This window comes from Cornus florida, unplaced genomic scaffold (assembly GCF_030987335.1).
Source record: "Cornus florida cultivar Cherokee Brave unplaced genomic scaffold, ASM3098733v1 CherokeeBrave_3.0.0_Hap2_Chr05, whole genome shotgun sequence".
NCBI lineage: Eukaryota > Viridiplantae > Streptophyta > Magnoliopsida > Cornales > Cornaceae > Cornus > Cornus florida.
The window spans coordinates 70,872,496-70,893,258 of NW_026775575.1; the positions used below are offsets into that span (position 1 = coordinate 70,872,496).

The 20,763-nt window shown below is 35.5% G+C and overlaps 2 protein-coding genes and 1 pseudogene across 2 annotated transcripts; all 3 read right to left on the reverse strand.

Annotated features, from left to right (window-relative positions):
• Positions 1-9,876: 9,876 nt before the first annotated feature.
• LOC132309443 (disease resistance protein RUN1-like) lies at positions 9,877-13,423 on the reverse strand (annotated as a pseudogene).
• Positions 13,424-14,014: 591 nt separating this feature from the next.
• LOC132309444 (disease resistance protein RPV1-like) lies at positions 14,015-14,392 on the reverse strand. Its single transcript, XM_059807754.1, has one exon. It carries the CDS (start codon positions 14,390-14,392, stop codon positions 14,015-14,017), a length of 378 nt encoding a protein of 125 aa, XP_059663737.1.
• A 4,492-nt stretch (positions 14,393-18,884) lies between these two features.
• LOC132309445 (TMV resistance protein N-like) lies at positions 18,885-20,433 on the reverse strand. Its single transcript, XM_059807755.1, has 2 exons — positions 19,273-20,433; positions 18,885-19,160 (listed from the first exon to the last, which is right to left on the reverse strand). Exons 1-2 carry the CDS (start codon positions 20,431-20,433, stop codon positions 18,885-18,887), a joined length of 1,437 nt encoding a protein of 478 aa, XP_059663738.1.
• Positions 20,434-20,763: the final 330 nt, after the last annotated feature.

The following is a 20,763-nucleotide window of genomic DNA, read 5'->3' on the forward strand; positions in this document are numbered from 1 at the left end:
CCTACAGAGTCCAACAAGTCCCCACAACAGTTAGAACCAAAATGCTTCCTTAGACCCTACCAAAAGATACACATCTACAACTCATAGATCACATTCGTGACTTAAACAATCTCTATCACACTTACCACAATTGGTTCGATAAGAACCTCCACACCAAACCGTAACCCAAGTCATTTGCACCAACCTCCTATGGTCATACCGAAACCCTCACTTGCACACCTGACCTCCACGGTCACCAGAACCCATACACCAAAGCATGGAACTCACATACAACATAGTTACTGTGCCCTGAAATACAACCCGTTCGAGGTCGTGCTTTAAGCATCGCACAAAATACAACAAGAAGATAAAAATAGCTACATACCAAATAGCTCAATCAACGAGCTAAAAAACCAAGCCATCCGTTCGATAAGAACTGACACCCAACCACCCTGGAGAAATCGAGTTCCTCACCAACTCTAGTCAAAACTCACACAACCATCCCATACTCGACCGCATAAACACATAAAATATAGATATGCACTTATACTAAATAAATGAAACCACAATCACCATGCTCTTTACTTGTCACATTGTCATAAAGAAAATTGCACTAACTGTGCCTACTTCTTGCCACCATCGTATATCTCATACTTTCTGCCTTATCGTATATGGCATGCTTATAGTTAACATAAACACTTCATTTACATGTATCGACAATTTAAACACGCATGCACTTAGCAAATAGGCATGTCTTTCAAAATAATAAACATTTAAACAGGTAACAAGTAAGCATGCTTCTTAAACAGTTTAACGCATAGGCACATAAACGATGCAAGTCAACTCTCTGTCCTTTCTAGGTAAGCCACTACCCGTCGTCTGAAAGGTATTCGAACCTAAAGCTCCGATACCAATTTTGTACGACCCGAACCCGAGGGTCCGAAATCGCTAACCAGGTCCTTACCCGAACCTGAGGTCAACTAAGGGCACTACCATCCTTTCCTATGTCAATACATAATATACGTGTCATCCCAGGGTTTATATAAAATAATAATAATAAATGAATAAATAAATAATAAAATGAAACCATAGTTACAAAGTATGTCAAAACTGTCTACTAACCCATCAAACCCTGTGGAGGAGCATCGTCCGCCACTTCCCTTCCATGTCTTGAAAAATATTAAATATAAGGGGTGAACAAATTGCTCAGTAGGTGGTGCCTAAGACACTCCTCTTGTGATCCCGTGAATCTACACAATGAATAGAAAAATAAAGAAGCGGGATCATACCACACCGGGGTAAACATAGCAACAAATTTGATAATCCAAGCCATAATTAAATTATGCCGTACAATGGGATGCAATACCATGCAATGTCACTCCCCATTTTACAAAACCATTTCTGCCATCATTTCCAAACTATTAATGCAACCCGTCCCATAGCAGCTCTACGGCGGCACGAGAGAAGGATTGACTAACTGTCCCTGACCACAAGGCAACTCCAGGGCGTCATTCGGGGTCCAGTTAACTCAACCACGCTAGGGCAGTCTCCCTAATTCCCTCTAGGTCACATTAACCCCACGGTCCCAAGGCAACTCCTAGGCGGCCGGGTTTTCACAAAACTACTTTAATCAAAACTTTTCCTAAAAATCCCCTTTCACTTTCATTTCAAAACACTTTACCTTTTCTATTCATGCCCAATGCTATGAATGCATGTCACATATTTTTATTTATTTATTTATTTTCAATAATATGAGAATAAGAAAAATTCACACTATATAATTTTACATGCTCCTTCATAGCAATTTCTAGAGAATTAATAGACACCGTAGGCATGAAAATTAACATCTAAGCATGCATTTCACATAATTTCATCAACACATATAAGCATAGACTTCAAATACAACAACTATATTATTTTTCAAGACAATCAAATAAAGCATGCTTGATAACAAGTAATTAAAGAAAATTCACAAGGGAATAAGAAATTGGGAATTAAGAACCCCTACCTCAAGATTATGCAAAACCCCCAAATTGATGTCCTATATTTTGAAAATCAAGAAGTGCACCAAACTAGAAATTGCTCTGATCAACTTGTAGATCTCGTCGTGAGCTTTAATTTGCCGCAAACGACACTTAAAAATACCAAGTATTGAGGGAGAAATCAAAATCTAAAAATTTAAGGTCAAAGGAAAAAAGAAAATTCAAGAAGGGGAAGTGAGAGAGAGAGAGTTTCGGCAGTGAAGGAGAAATGAGACCCAAGTGGTCTCTTAAAAGGCTAAGGTGGGTCCCACCAATTTTTTTATTTTTTATTTTTCTTTTGTTTTCATTTTACACCACACACAAACACATAAATATATATACATATGCACCTATTAAATTACAACTACATAAAATAAATTAAATAAAATAATTATGATGCAAATGATGCATATAAAATAATTATATGCAATAATTCTGGTAGCGGGTCCCACAAGAGACCGTCCGGCCCGAAAAACGAAAAAAATACAAAAATAATCATCTTTGCATTTCAAAAAGTCTTGGACTCAATGAAATGCCCCCAAAGATATCTTAGACACAACCGCCACACTCCACAATGTCCGATACGAAAAATGACAAAAGACAAAAATGCCCTTGCTGTGACAAAATTTAAAAAAAAATAAAAAATGGCGAAAATTTGGAAACACGACAGCAAGGATCATTTTCTAAAATTAAAATACAGTGGGTTGGGAACTCTCAATTTGTCTGCAACTCACTTTTATGATAAACAAGCAGAGTTCGGTAGTCTTTTAATTAGGCCGACAAACAGTGCCTAACAAAATTGAAATATATAATTTTTTTTTTCGAAAAAGAATTCTAAACAAATCCATTATACTGCATGGCAGTTTAAATCCCTGCATAGTTTAATTATCATAAGAATAATAATCTATGTCATTGCAAAATTCAAGATCTGTAAAAATCCAATAGACGGTAGAGATCATATTATGAAATTACTAGCTCCGAGAATATACTATAATTTTTTTTTTTTAATTTAAAATCTTAGTCACTTGGAATAGAGAAATATTATCACTTCATCAACAGAGAAAAATTTAATAATACAAATGAAAAATACATTGCACCTACTGCATGGAAGAATCGGTCGGGGTTGGGTTGTTCATAGACTCATAGTAATTCCTTAGCCATAATCAAAATCAAAATCAAAATCAAAATGGGTAGCAATGGACTCAAGGATTTTATAAAATATTTTATATAATATTTAAAGATTGTTTATATATATCGCTTAGTATTTATATCACAACTTGAGAAGTACGTTTTAGCAAAATATCTATTTGACTTTTCTAAGAAACAAGAACAGTTTGGTATGTTTTTAGGCCAACGAACAGTGCCTAACAAAATTGAAATATGCATCTTAAAAAAACAAAGAATTCTACACGAGTATTTATTCTATTCTAACTGGGTGGATGGCTACATGTAAATATGTGTGATTCAATATATTAAACAATTTTCTTGATCAACTAATTTTCATGCCTGTTCATGATGTATAGGGATAAAATTAGGTTATATATATTAATCGAAAATTAATAAAATGAGAGAAAGCTTAATTAGGTATAAAGTATTCAATCAACACAAATCAATTTTCAGAAAATTAAGTACAAACACAGCAACCGACCAAATAGGAATTTAGAATAGTAAGTGGACTAAAGTGCAAAGAATTAAATAATTAAACAGTTGTGAAATTGTGATACAGAAAAAAGAAAAAGTTACCCATACTATTAGGTTTCAAGTCGTTATTCGTTAATGCCACCAAATAATAAGATCAAAATTGCCTTTCTGTGTTTGGCTGGCCCCTCTCTCTCTCTCAGTCGTTCCAGATTCAAGATTCTGATCGCTGGCTTCCATAGAAAAAGCGAGAGAAAGAGGGTACACATATATATGGAGAGAGAGTAAGAGATATACAGAGATCGATGAGAGGATGCGATGCGGCGGCGCAGACGGAGGCATCAGGTGATTTAGCAACTAAATCTCCTCAAAGATGCTTCAGAGGTACATTGCATTGCTGTCTCTCTGTTCATCTCCCCTCATTTACATTACAGCATTCGTGTCTGTGTGTGTGTATATATATATATATATATATTTCCAAATTCGTATTGTTATTTAAAAATAGTTTTGAGAAAAGGAAAGAAATAGATGGTTTGAGAGAAGCAAAGAAATGCTACCCAAAATTATTACTAAAAGTTGGCAAAAATAGGGACAATCCGTTAGTGTGATACAATTAATTACAATTTTACCTTTGTTAGAATGCATCAACTAATTCACTTTTGTTTTTATTTTTTATTTAAAAAAAAAAAAAAGAATGTTGTTTGATGAAAGATGAGGTGACGTGACAAACCAGAGTTTTCTGCTTGCAGTTAGTCACTAGCTCTGTCTCTCTCACCTATGAATAATTCAATACTCTATGTTGTGTGAATGTTAGTTGCACTGGGTTGTGACTTGAATTGGTTCAATTGTGTTAATTCACGTCCTTATTTGTTATTTATTTATTTTTCTTTTTTAAAATTTCTTTTAACAATAAAGAATCCATGGAAAGTCACCTGTATTGAGTATGTTCAAGAACTTTTTATTGTGACCAAAAAACTCTAATCAACCTCTTGTCCGTTGGGTTAAATAGGCCTTATTAGTATGTAATATATCAAAGTGGATGCTAATAAAATCAAACTAAGCACTTGCACTTAGAAATGAAATCTATTAGCTAGTACTTAAATAATTTGGCACAAATTAGTTAACATTACCAGTCAGTGTCATCTAAATCCCACCCTTATAATTCCCCTTCCTCGGCCAAATCTGCCCTCCAATTTTGTGGACAAATTTTAGTTTAGGAGTTAGTTCGAATATAGAATTGTTTTTATAGAGACCAAAACAGTCGTCCCCAAGGGAACGATGTCTCACTTCCATCAGATGCATTAAAGTGCAACTCATGTGGGTCTCACTTTAATGCATCGATGGTGTTGAGATAGTTAATTTATTGCTTGGAGTTAGACTGTGTTGGTCGGTTACTCTATCACTGTTTCTTTGAATAAAAAAAAAAAATGTTTGATGCGCTTATTAATTTTTCCCGGAATCAACAAAGACATACATATGTTTTTTTAAAATAATATTAGTTGTGAAAGAATGATGATTGGTAATAAAAACACTAAAATTTTGTGAGCTGCGATATTCATAGTCTATCTTATTTTTAAGAAATTTACTCCACCTTTGAAATAAAATTATATCAATGCTACTAACTTATTGTTGATAAGAGAATCAAGTATATTAGAGATAAGAAAATTAGAGCATTTGTCAGTGTGAATATCACCTCCCCATGGTGTCTCCTACCTTGAATTTTCCTTTATTAGTTATTCATTCTTAATGTTATGGCATCAGTAATAAAAAAAGATCATAACATTCTTGTCATATTAATAAGAAAGATTCTAACGTATTAGGTGACGCATCATATTCATATGGTCAAATTAAATACAATCAAATTGATTGGATAAATTTCAACTACTGAAGTTTGATTAATTTTTTTAATTATATAAAATATCTAAGGAAAAGTAAATGCTAATCATAGCGGTTAGGATTATCTGATTACTTTTAACATACAATTTTTTGGCTCAATTGTACTAATGTGAAATGTCCTGTCAATTATTGTGAATAAATATCATGATTTTTTGTGACAAGAATGGGGCATCTAAGTTTTTTTTTTTTTTTAAATATATATATATATATATAGAAATTTGCTATACAAGCTGTCTTACTAAACCTATTAAACCACAGCTATTGAATTAGTAAAACGCACACGTGGAACTTTTCCAATAAATGTAATTTAGTTAGTTTAGAAAGTTGAAATCATTCTATATATATATATATATATATATATATATATATTTATTTATTTATTTTGGTTTTGATCCACAACCTTTTGTCGGATTATTTTCAATTCAGAGTTGGGTAATTGACGTTGAAAAAAAAAATGGAGATGGTTGGATCATATACAAGAAGGCCTGGTGATTGATCAAATGCTAGGTACACTGATGTTAGTCGTTGAGTGACCTGACCTAAAATTTTTAAATATATATATATATATATATATAGGTTTTGATCCACGACCTTTTGTCGGATTATTTTCAATTCACATTGGGCAATCGACCTTAAAAAAAAAATGGAGATGGTTGGATCATGGTCAATAAGGCCTGGTGATTGATCATTTAGGTACATTGATGTTAGTAGTTGGGCGCTTCACGGTGGTACTAATGCTCAACCTTATATGTTTAGGGCGTTGCGGTTGGTCCGCCATACCTACCCATCCACCCTAACAGGGGTGGACTCAGTAACGACCCGAACGTGTGGAGGCTTGGCGTGACATTGGATTAAGGATTAGGCCCGCTCTGATACTACTTGTCAATGGCCGGGTGCTTTACGATCCAACCCAAAAATTTAAGCTAATAGGTGGTGCTAATACCCAACCTTATATGCCCAAGACTCTTCCCATCCGGATCCAATGTGGGACAAGATTCCATGACACTAAGTTGGAATTGGTACCACGGCGTGTCTGGTAAATTGTAATTACCTTCACCTTAATTAGACACAATATTGCTCACTTTTGGCTCCCCCGGACCAGAGACTTCCTAGGGGGTCACCCATCCTGGTACTATTGTAGGTTAAGCATGCTTAACTCTGGAGTTAATGTGGGTTCCCGGCCCGGCTTTAAAACGCATTGTGTTATAAAAAAAGTGTTGAATCTACATGTAACGACCCAAAAAGATACCAAAAATATAATAATAATAATAAAATTTTGGCATGACCTCCGCAGAAAAAGTTCCTCTATAACATGTTGAAATACATAAAAATGCAATGGCCTCACTGGTCTCAAAACTAATCTATCCTGCCCCAACGTACAATGCAATAATATATAACATCCCCAAAATCAACACACACATATAAAATGTCCCGTTCCTCCATCTCATCTAAACAAGGAATCACTTTAATTAAGTTACAGTCTATGAAATATATTTATTTACACAAATTCTACCATTAAAACACTATACAAGTTACACTTAATTTTTATAAAAGGTACATGATCATCAAGGGCGGATCCAGGATTTCTCGTTGGGGTGGGCTAATATTAAACATAAATTTAATAACAAAATTTCTTAAACAAAAAAAAAAAAAAAAAAAAAAAAAAAAAAAATTATAGCATAATATAGATAAATATTTGAATTCAAAGATTACAAAATATCTATCTAAGTTGTGCTCTACAAGTCTTTAAAGACTCGAATTCGTTAATAATAGACTTCAAGTTAATTTTTTAAACAAGCTCCTGTTCAATGTTGATAGTCATGTAGTCAGTAAGAAATTCATCTCCAATCCTGCTACGCATTGTTGTTTTTAACACGTTCCAATCCTGAGGTGGGCTAATACTATTAATATATATATATATATATATATATATATATATATATATATATATATATTTTGGGCTGGGCTAATATTAGTATAGTAAAAAAAAAAAAAAAAAAATTTTTTTTTAGGGTGGGCTACAACCCACCTTTGCTCACCCCTCTGTCCACCTTTGATGATCATGTTTCTGTACAAAAGATAACAAAATAAGAGTTCTAGTCCAGTCTTAATTTACAATAGGTTGTTGCCCGCCCCTTATTTTCCCAAACCTAAAAAATATTAAAATAATGGGGTGAGTATAAAGTTCAGTAGAAAGTGTCTAAGACGCACTCTTATGACCCCGTGAATCCACATAAGGAATAGAGTAGAAGTAAATGGGATCATGCCTCGGGGAAAACAAGTAAAATAACGATAATAATCAACAAATACTTATGCAAGTCGTATAACCACCAAATATACAATGTTTGCCAATGCAACGCCATACCATGCAATATCGCTCTCCATTTTCGAAACAATACCGTTTCAACTTCTAAACCATTAGTGCGATCCGACCGAAGGCACCTCCAAGGCATCACGAAGGGAGGGTTGGCTAGCTTTTCCCGACCACATGGCACCTCCATGGTGTCGTCTGGCCTAGGTAGCTCAACCACACTAGAGTCTCTCTCTAGCTCCCCTCTAGACCACACTAATACCATGGACCACTAGGCGCCTCCTAGGCGTCCGGTTTTTCACAAACACTTTCGAAAATGCTTCCCAAAAACAATTTCATTGGTTTTTTAAAAAATACTTTTCCCCTTTTTCTTTCCCAATGGATGCACGAATGCTTTATGTTTCACAATTTACCATAATTTTCACCACATCAAACCGTAACAACATTTCATACTAAAGAAGAATTTTCTCATGAATTTATAACATGTTTTAGGTCAACAAAATTTCGACAATTACACATATTAAACAAGGATATAATCACAAAGGCATGCTTTCCATATTCAACTAACAAATCATACACACATATATTATTTACACATAATACACATAGAGATACACATCATATATCTAGTATCATACCAATTTTTGAAGAAAAATTTACAATCTAGCATGCTATACTTCAATTATAGGGAATAAATTCACAAAAAATCGAAGAGATTGCAAATTAGAACATCCTTACCTCAAAAAAATGAGAAAACCCCCAAATTGAGCCCAAATTTCGAAATTCCTAAGGTTGGCCAAATGAGATATTGCTTACATCAATGTGTAGATTTTGATGTGCTCTCCGTTTTGCTGCAAACGGCACCCAAAATTCCAAAGGATGAAAATGTAATCAAGGATTGAATTTGGTGAAGAAAAGAAAAAAGAAAAACCAAGAAATGAGAGAGTGAGAGAAAGCTTACGGGAGAGAGAATGAATATAAGACCAAACATGGTCTCATGACCACTAAAATGGGTGATGGTGGGCCCCCCCTCCAAAAAAGATTTTTCTTTTAACATTAATTTCTACCACAAATTCATATACGTATAGGCTACTTATTTTACAACCACACAAAATGACACACAACCGTATAAATATGCATAAATAAATATGCATGGAATGCAATGGACCCAAAATAAAATTCCGGTACACAACAATTCCTGTAGCGGGTCCCACCCGGGACCGTCCGGCTTGAAAAATGGAAAAATGACAAAATGGCAACCATTGCATTCCAAGAGTCCTGAATTCAAAGAAATTCCCCAACGGGCCCAACCAACTCTCGGACACACCCGGTACACTCCACAGTGTCCGGCACGCAAAACGAGAAAAGACGAAAATACCTTAGAAAAATAAAAAAATTTCAGAAAATAAAAATGGCAAAAATCGGAAATATTACACTACATATAACACTTGCCCTCTCCACACCGAGGCGATGTGAGATTGTGCATCTGTAACTCGCCTAGTATGGTAGCCTACTGATGCCACCTGCACACGCTCACACACACCACGCCCACAAGGTCACCACATAAATTCTCTAACTTAAAAATTCTCTCATCTCTAGAAAATGTACATCTGTGTTGATGTAAAACTGATTGTGTTGAATTATGTTATTTCTCATAAAATAACTTATTGTTTGTGAGAAGAACTTGTTCACACAATTTTGTGGCTATTCAGGTGTGCTAGCATGCTAATGTCATTGACTTGGATGAAAGGTGTTTTGAATCAATAGTTTTATCCAGTTTGGTCCTGAAAAATACCTAGGTGTAAATGAAGAGGAATATTATGTTAAAATTGGTTGAATCTTAGTTCAGTATGAATCCTTATGGTCCAACAAATTTATGGGGGTGTGGTTATAAGCCATGGACTAATAATAAAAAATTTGGGGTATCTCTAAAAGAATTTCATGATGTCTAATATTAGTCTTATTCATAAACAAATTAAAAACATTGCAAATCGTAAACACCCAAAGTTATCTTACACAAAAACAAGTAGCTCAATCATATTCATCATCTGGTTCAGACGAATCACTATCTTCTTCTTCATCTTCATCCAAGAAATCGTCGTCGTCATTGTCGTCATGATGACCTCCTCCTCCTAGAAGATCACTTGTCCACTTAAATCTCCTATAATATTCCTGATGAGGAAAAACCATCATATCATAGAAGGAAAGATTGTGCTTCTCATAAGACCAATAATGGCTGCGGTATCCTATCTCATCATCATCAGCATCAGCATAACATTTTCTTTTACCCTTATCGATTGCATGGCTGGGTACTGTCTCATTATCATCATCATCATCATCATCGCGCTTTCTTTTGCCTTTGTTCCCGACTTGGTTGTATCCTTCATCAAAGACAACAATAGCATTATTATTATCAGATGAAGATTTAAATTGGTTCACTTCTTCACTAATGTCCATTATGGCATGCTTCTGAGCTTTAATATACACCGGTATGACCCCATACTTCTTCACAATAGCATCGCAACCTGGATCTATTGCAACATTCACCTCATCTCCGCCATTCACCTCGAATTTTTTGAGGGGCACATAGCCCAATGATAAGTGATCATGCGGGGTGGCTATTAAAGGATAAATAGGAACACGAATACAGGTTTTAGCAAAGCACTTAGTTACATTGTGGACAAAAACAATAGATTTCGATCTTGCACCAGTCGTTTCTGTAATTTTGAAGTCGTGCGCTGCGTATATAACACATAAAACCAAGCCCTTCATCTTACGCATATTTGGAGGAACCAAAAATGACAACGCATCACTTGTGCTCTGATGGCCAAACCATTCTGGAATTTCAGACCAAGGGATTAAAATCTCATCGAAGTTATTACCCCCATATCCTCCATATCATCTCTGTAATAATGAGAAAGAGGATGTGTGAGCTAACATACAGATAAATACTTGCATATGCAACACTTTTATTTTAATAATGCAAGTTATGAGGATGGGCATTGTCAATTTAAGATAATGGTATCACACCTTGAACATAATGGGTGTTGCATCCTCGAAAAAATGGGTGATTTTGCTTATGCGCTAGAAAATACTTGTACTGGAACTCTTTCCAGAGACACACACAGACATATATATATATATATAGAGCGAGAGAGAGAAACCTGTAGGAGATTTTCTGTGAAAGGAAACTCGGCTAGTTTGCTGCAATTGAAAAGAAGTATATTTGGTGCATGTGAAAAGTTTGATAGATCCGGCAATCTTTGCAGTGAAGAATTTAGTGCAGAAAAAAGGTCAAACTGGTTGGAAGCTCTGGAAGTGATTGGAGCTCTGTACACTGGTTCAAGAGGAGGACTTCAACCTTAGAAAGGCTGCTGATGCTTGCTGGTAGACTTGAAAAATTATTGCCCGCTAAATTCAATAATTTTAAAGAGGAGAGGCTCCCAATGTCTTTTGGAATCGCACCATCAGATAGATAGCAGTCTTGGAGGGACAATTTCGTCAGAGAGGTTAACCCAAACAAAGAATTTGGCAACAAACTTGTGGAATCGGGAAATTTTTTCGGTGACACCAGTGATGAAAAGAGTGAAAGGAGTGACTTGGATGGTGATCCTTTACAGCCACATAGAGATAAATACCGAAGGTTCTTTAAATGCACTATGGAAACTGGTATTTCTTTTAGCGCAGTCTTGTCAGCAAGAAGAACAGTTAACGATTTGATCTCACCCATCTCCTCCGGAAATTTGTCAAATTTCAAGCAGCCTGAGAGCACTAGAATTGCAAGAGCTCTCAACATACAAATGCCTCTTGGGAGATTCCTAAGATTTGCGCAGTCTTTTAGGTTCAGTAATACAAGTTTGTCAAGACTTCCAATGGATTCATCTATCGTTTTCAAACCCCTACAATCTTCAAGTATCAATTTCTCAAGGTTTGGGAGTGTTAAGAAGTCAGTAGTGATTCTAGTCAGCAAATGAGAATGACTTTGATCAAGGATTTTCGAATTTTTGAGAACCTGTTGAAAGAAAAATTTGGATCACAGAATTAGTTCAAAGTGAGATATACAGTTCAAATAAAAAAGGGAAAAATTCAACTATAAGTAGTTAATTCAAAGTGTTAAATATACCTTGTTATACTTCCAGACTTGTCTCAGGTTGCTATATTGCAAGTCAATAGCAACTAATTTCTCTTGATAAAAGTTCTTTGGTATAAACTTCAGTGGGAATCCATGCCAACATAGCCACCTCAATTTTTTAGAAAGATTTTCATAGCCTCTTGTAATGCTTACATAATTGAGTTGTAGCAATCTTACATTGTGCATCCTCGCAAATGCTTCAGCTCTGAAACCTACTCTTTTTGGCCCTTCCAGATTTAAAGCAAGGCCTTCAATTTGGTGTGTTCCCTAATAAAACAGAGCACTTGATAAAAAATGTGAAGCATAAGATATTTATGTCTGTGCAAGTGAAAGTTAATTGATAAAATAAGCATAAGCATTAATGTTTATATAAGTTAAATTGCATTGGTTTCTTCACTTCAACATGCATTCTTGAAAACATATTTGTTCTTGAACTCTTACTGTGCAATTTGTTAGTACATCAAGGACATCCTCACAATGCCACAATCTGCTACGTTGTCCAGGGTCGTCAACAGATTCTTGGCAAACAATTTCCCTTCCCATGTCTCTGAGCAAATCATGCATGATTAACTTGTTAGCTTCGTTTATTGTTATTAGGCACCTACGATTGAGGATACCAATACTGCTCGTTGCGAAAAAACCACGGCCATCGAGTATTTTTGTTACGTAGTCTTTATCCCTTCCGGTAAGGAAATAGGCAATATCAAGGAATATCTTTTTTTAATAATTATCCAATGCATCGAAGCTTATTCTAAGCTGCTCTTGAATTTTACCATGAGGAATTTTTTTCAACTTCTCCAATGCGTTTTCCCATTCAGCTATGCTTTTGAACTCTCTTAGAAAAGAACCCACAACTTCAAGGGCTAAGGGCAATCCTTTGGAGTAACTAACTACATCTTCTGAGAGCTGAGCATAACCTTCTGCAGGATCACATCTCTCAAAAGCGTGCCAACTAAAGAGCTCAAGAGATTCATTGCCATTCAATTCATCAATCATATAATTGTCATTTACTTCAACATGTTCTAGCAAATGCTCGTTCCTTGTTGTTATGATGATTCTACTTCCTAGACCAAAGCAATCTCTTCTGGCGCTGTCTGACTCACAACTAAACGCAATCAGTTGGTCCAGTTGACCCACATCATCAAGAACAAGAAGAACTCTTTTGTTGCATAGCCTATTTTTTATCACCTCGATTCCTCTATCAACACTGCCCACTTCTCTGACTTCTGTCTTTAGTATATCGAAAAGAAGCTGCTTTTGCAAACAAATTTGTGTTTTATGGTGCTTTGAATTCTCTCTAACATTTGCCAGAAAACTTTTGCATTCAAAACTATGGAAGAAATAGTTAAAAACAGCTTAGGCAATCGTCGTCTTACCTATTCCACCCATCCCACATATCGACACCATGCGGACATCACTATTTTCAACACTCAACAGAGAAGTCATGTATTCTGTACGGGTATCAATTCCAACTAGGTGGGTGGCTACATGTAAGTATGTGTGGTTCAATACACTCACAAGTTCTTCAACAATTTTCTTGATGAATTCTCCTTCGTAACTGTTTATGGCATTTCAAGGATAATGGTATTATATTAGACAAGATCAATAAAAATTTGTGAAAAAACTAAACTAAGAATAAAAAACTTAACAAACTCGAGTCAGTTTTCAGGAAGTTTGAGGCATCTGACAAATAATAATATAGAATGCTAAGTGGACTAAAATGTCCACTGGCTATTATATCAGCTATGGAGCGGTAATGTACCATGTTTAGTTTCACAGAGAGGCACTGCAATTGAATTTATGTAACCATGTACCAAAGATGTTGCCAATAAAATCAAAATAAGCATTTGCAGATATAAATACTATAGTAGTTGATTAATTAATTTGGCACATTAATTAACATTACCCGTCAGTGTCATCTAAATCCCACCCTTATAATTCCCGTGCCTCGGCCAAAGCTGCCCTCCAACTTGACATCTGGTTTTTGTCCACCTTTTGATCTTCATATTTCACAAATGCTTCCCCAAAGCTTCCACTTCATTTCCGGACATCTGATGGATTGACTTTGTAAAATATGGGTACCCATTGACAAAGTTGCTTCCTACATTTCATTATCTCCACAAGTTCATCCATACACCATTTGGAAGCCGCATAGTTTCTGAAGAAAACAATTATGCAAATATTGGATCCAAGAATTGCTTCAAAAAGCTCGGATGAAATTTTCTCGCCTCTTTTCAATTCATTTTTATCCCTGAATGTAGATATTCCGTCACCCTTTAGTCTAGAGTAGAGGTGATCGGTGAAGTTCTTGCCGGTGTCTTCTTCTCTGTAGCTTACAAACACGTCATACGTCCATTTTTTAATTGGTGTCGAGGAGGAAGAAGATTGATTTCTGCCTTGTGCGGATGTTGCCATGGAAATGTTTACAGAATGAGACCTATGGTTCTGAATTACACAAGCAATGTGTGAGAAAGGGAAGAGCTGATAGGTGTTCCAAGAGAAAGGAGTATTTTTATTTAAACTAATTTTAAATGTCAATTGGGCACTTTGTCAGCTAATTAAATCATAAAAAATCTCATATAAATATATCGATTGGCCAAAGAAAAATTTAATAATACATCTGGACAAATTCTTGCGCCTAGTGCGTGAAAGAATCCGTCATGGATGGACCATAGGTCATAGAAATATATGTTTGGCAATGTTAGTGAATTGTTTGATTTTATTACATACGAGCACTGCTAGGTGAGACACCTGACTGTCAGGTGTCGGCAATTTTATAATTTCCCTTTACATTTATTATACAGATAAAAAGGCAATGTTTAAATTTGTGTTTACTGATGGTTTCGACCGTCAATCAATGTTAACTGGAGGGAGGTTTTTTTTAATATATATAGTGTAAACTTGAAGGAATATTAGAGTAATTTTTAAAAATTCAAGTATAGGATGTGTATTTTTGTCTAACCATAGAAGAGGTCAATAAAATTTACCAAGTATGTATTAGGAAGATTGTTTGGGATGGTGATAGCATTGACCATGGATCATTGAGGCATGATGTGAGACGACTTTTCCATTATCTTATTTTATTACCAAATTTTAGTTCAACATTATTTTGAATAGGAAAATGATTTTTAAAGCGGCCAAATAATTCGACCTGAAGGAAATTATTGTTTCACTGCCATCAAATGCATTGAAGAGAAATCCTTGTAAGTTCCACTTTACTGCATCTGATGGTTATGGGATAATAAATTAGTTGCCTAGAGTCAGCTATGTTGGATGGTCGTCCTATCTTTGGTCTTTTAATGAGAAAAATGTTAAACATGCTTATTAATTTTTGTCGACTCAACAAACAGATAACTAAATAGTTGTTTGGAGTCAGCTGTGTGGTTGGGTGTTCATTCTTTGCTCTTTTTACATGTTATGATATGTCCCATGACACAATTGAAACACACAAATGTAGTCACAATATTAGTTTTCAAATGTGGCCAAATAAAGTTGTTGTTGTTGTTGATATATATATATATTTTAATAAATAATATTAGCTGTGAAAGAATCAAGTAAGATATTTTTTGGCATTTAAATTAAGAAAAGACAGAAAAGGGGTGCATTTATCATTAAGGGGAGTGTGAATATCATCTCCCCAAGGTATCCCCTACCCAAATTTTACTTCATAAATTGTCAATGCTATGTCGTCATTAACAAAAAAGATGATAACATTCTCATCATCCGTAATAAAAAAGATTCTAATGTATAAGGTGACAGATGATATACATATGATCAAATTATATAAAAATTCAAGTTGTTTGGATAAATTTCAACTACTCTGTGTGTGAGAGAGACCTAAAGGTTCCCAACTCCAAATTTTAAAGGTACTACTACTTTATTGAAATAGAAACAGAAAGAGTAGATTGGTGAGCTAGCGAAATCAGTACTAATACTCTATAAACTAATAATTTTATATGTCAATTGGGCATTTGGGCACCTAATCAATATATAAATATTATCCCTTGAACAGAGGAAAATTTTATAATACAGATGGAAACTACATTGCACGGAAGAATCGGTCGTGGATGGACTGTTGTTCATGGAATTAAATGCCCGTCTCACACCATGTTGGCAAGTTCATAGCAATTACTTAGTCATATTATAGTGCCCCGTGCCAGCTTTGATGTTGCTGTTGTTGTTTGTTTGATTGTTTTTTTTACTTTTGTCTTAGTCATATTATACTACTCTGGGCCAGCTTCGATGTTGTTGTTGTTGTTTGTTTAATTGGTTGGTGGGTTATTTTTTTTTTATTTGACCTTAAACGTACTTTGATGTTGTTGTCTTGCTAAATATATACATGGGAGTCAGAACAATGCTTTTTGTATGTGTGAATGCAAATGGAGTGTTTAAAAGTTGAGTTTACACAATAGAGTTCTCTTTACCCAGGGTAATTTTTCCATTTTGACTTCTTCAAATGGATTTATTGTAAGAACAGAGCTTTTTGTATGTGTAATCTGCAATTTGTTTAATTTATAAGATTGTCCACAAACTTTGGTTGCTCGTAACTTGTAAGATGTGGTTTTCTACATTGTGAAATGTGTATCTTGAGGACCTCATATGCTCTCATTTATATGCTTAGTTGATTTTCTCCAGCATATTCCCTGATTTTCCTTTTTCTCTTGTAAAGGGGATTTCAAGCAAATTTGATATCTTAATTGTGGTTTATGGTAATTGATGATTTCATTTTGTGTTCTTGGTGTTTGCCTGAATAAGGGTAATTGGGTTTGCATTTGTTTGCTATTTTTTTTGCCAACAATTAAAATTAAAAATTCGGATTGATTATAGAAACAAAATTATGAAATTACCAGGTGCCTGAGCATGTGATTATAAAGTCTTTGGTTTAAGGTGTACTGATCATGTGTCTAGATATATCAATATAGATGTACTACTTATCTATATATGAATGTTCTGGCAACAATGCATTTGTACCTTACAAAATCTAACACAAAAACAATGAGCTCAATCTTTTTCACCATCTAATTGATAGGGGTCATTATCAGCTATAGGATCGTCCTTCTTGTCGTTGTCTTTATCCCATATGAAATCATCACCATCCTAATTTGTCTTCTCCATCGTCATCTGCTACAAGATCTCTTAACCACTGAAATCTCCTAGAATATGTATATTGAGGAACAACCACCATCTCATATGTGGAAAGAGTGTGCTCCTCATAAGACCAGTAATGGCATGGTCCTACTGCTTCTTCATCATTACATTTTCCTTTACCCTTCTCTTCTGCATGGCTGAGTCCTGCCTCATCATCATTGTCGTCGCGTTTTCTTTTACCGTTGTTCCCTTCAAGTCGGTGTCCTTCATTGACAACCATGACACCGTCAGTACAACACGAAGAGTTGAACTTGTTCACTTCTTCAATGTCTGTTTTGGTACGCTTCTTAGCTTCAATATACACCGGGATGATTCCACACTTGTTCACAATCAACTCGCAACCTGTATGTATTTCAATTTTGACTTCATCTCCACTATCCACCTCAAATTCTCGAAGAGGTACATAGCCCAATGATAGGTGGTCATGTGGGGTGGGTGCTGTAGGATAAACTGGAGTACGGATACAGGTAACCAAAAGATTCTTGGTCAAATTAGTAACATAAACAATATAGTGTGATGATCCTCTGCTTCTGATTTCGAAATGATGTGCTGCATATATAACACATAAAACGAAGCCTTTCATCATACTCATATCTTGAGGCACCTGAAATGACAATACATTGCCGATGCTCTCAATACTGAACCAATCTGGAATTTCAGACCAGGGGAATACGACCTCATCGAATTCATTACCCCCATATCTTCCATACCATCTCTGCAAAATCACAACGATAATTTGTGAGCTAGACACCTTCACACACACACATGTATGCATATACATCGTGGGAGGGGGGGAGAGAGAGAGAGAGACCTGTAAGAGATTCTCCGTGAATGGGAACTCAGCTAGTTTGCTACAATCAGATAGAAGTATCATTGGGGCGTATGGGAAGTTTGATAGATCCGGCAATTTTTCCAATGATGTATTTGGAGCAGAAATGAAGGTCAGACTTGATGGAAGCTCTGGAAGTGATCGAAGGTTTGTACATTGCTCCAACTGGAGGGTTTCAAGCTTAGAAAGTCTGCTGATGCTATCTGGTAGACTGCAAAAATTGTTGTAACCCAAATCCAAATATTTTAAAGAGGATAGACTCCCAAGGTCTTCAGGAATTGCACCTTCCGATAGATTGCAGTTCCTGAGCGACAATTTCGTTAGAGAGGTTAACCCCACCAACACATTTGGCAATAAAGTAGTGGAGTTAGGAAAGTTTTTTGATGACACCCATGACGAAAAGAGTGAAAGCAATGACTTTGATGGTGAGCCCTTGCAGTGAGATAGAGATAAATATTGAAGGTTCTTTAAATGCACTATAGAAACTGGTAGTTGTCTTACAACAGTCCTGTTAGCAAGAAGCATGATTAACGATTTCATCTCCCCAATCTCCTCCGGGAATTTTTCAAGTTTCAAGCAGCCAGAGAGCACAAGAGTTTCAAGAGATTTCAACATACAGATGCTCCTTGGGAGATTCCTAAGGTTTGAACAGTCTTTCAGGTTTAGTAATACGAGTTTATCTAAACCTCCAATGGATTCGTCAATCGTTTTCAAACTTCTACAATCTTCGAGTATCAATTCCTCAAGGTTTGGGAGCCTTAAGAAGTCAGTAGTGATTGTAGTGAGGAAATGGGAATGACTTAGATTAAGGATTTTCAACTTTTCAAGAACCTATTGAATGAAAGATTCAGAGTAGAATTAGTTCAACTGAGATATATTGTTCAAACCGAAAAAGGAAAAACAAACAAGGAGTTAAATTCAAAGTGTAAATTATACCTTGTTATCCTTCCAAACTTGTCTCAGTTTGCTATACTGCATGTCAATGGCAACTAACTTCTCTTGATAGAAGTTAGTTGGTATTGAATTTAGAGGGAATACATGCCAGCATAGCCATCTCAATTTCTTAGAAAAATGTTCATAGCCTCCAGTGGGGTTTACATTATTGAGTTGTAGCAACCTTAAATTGTGCATTCTTGCAAATGCCCTTAAATCTACCTTTATTGGTCCATCCATATTTAAGAGGAAGCCTTCAATTTGGTGTGTTCCCTGATAAAACAGAGCACTTGATAAAAATTAAGAATCATAATAAGCATTTATGTTTGTGCATGTGTTTCTTCAATTCAACATGTATTATTGAAAACAAATTTGTTCTTTGAACTCTTACAGTGCAATTTCTCAGTACATCAAGGACATCCTCACAATGCCACAATCTGCTACGTTGACCAGGGTCGTCAACAGATTCTTGGCAAACAATTTCTTTTCCCATGTCTCTGAGCAGATCATGCATCATTAGCTTGTTAGCTTCGTTTATTGTTACAAGGCACCTACGACTGAGGACACCAATACCGCTTGTTGCGAATAAATCACAACCATCTAGCACTCTTGTGACGCAGTCTTTATCCATTCCAATAAAGAAGCATGCAATATCAAGGAATATCTTTTTTTGACAATGATCCAATGCATCAAAGCTTATTTTAAGATTCTCTTGAATTTTGCTATGAGGAATTTTTTTCAATTTCTCCAATGCGTTTTCCCATTCAGCTATACTGTTGAACTCTCTTAGATATGAACCCAAAACTTCAAGGGCTAAGGGCAATCCTTTGGAGTAACCTACTACATCTTTCGAGAGATGAGCGTAACCTTCCACAGGATCACGTCTCTGGAAGGCATGCCAACTAAAGAGCTCAAGAGATTCATTATCATTCAATTTCTCCACCATGTATATGTCATTTACTTCAATATGCTTTAGCAAATGCTCGTGTCTCGTTGTTATGATGATTCTGCTTCCTGGACCAAAGCAATCTTTCATCGCACTCTTCGAGTGGCAACTAAATGCAGTCAGATGATCTAGTTGATCCACATCATCTAGAACAAGAAGAACCCTTCTATTGCATAACCTATTTTTTATCACCTCAATTCCTCGATCAACATTTCCCACCTTTCTCACTTCTGTCTTTAGTATATCAGAAAGAAACTGCTCTTGCAATCGAATTTGATTCTTTTGCTGCTTAAAATTCTCCCTAACATTTGCTAGAAAACTTTTGCATTCAAAAGAATGGAAGAAATGATTAAAAACAGCTTTGGCAATTGCTCTCTTACCTATTCCGCGCATTCCGCATAGCCCTACTGTGCGGACATCATTAGTTCCAACACTCAACAAAGAATTCATGTATTCCATACGTGTATCTATTCCAACGGGATGGGTAGCTACATGCAAGTACGCGTGATTCAACACACTCAAAATATATTTTACAATTTTCTTGATGAAGTCTGCTTCATGCCTGTTCATGATGTTTCCAGATAGAATAATGTTATACATATTAGACAAAAATAATAAAAATGAGTGAAAAAAAAAAAAAAGGGAATAAAGTATACAAGAAACTCAAATCAGTTTCAGGAAAGACTAGGCTCGGTAGGTGCAGCCCTCATCCCGCTCATCCAAAATTGATTCACAAGGGAATAGTGAGGAAAGAGGTAAATAATTTAAGAGAGAGAAGAAAAAATCACACTAATGTCTTATAACATTTAATAAAAATACATGAATCTTCTTTGTCAAAGATTTTTGTTAGATTATATTTAAGAAAGTTATTTAAAATATGCTGATCTTAATCGGTGGAAAACTAAAGTGTTATGACACCAAGATGGCTAA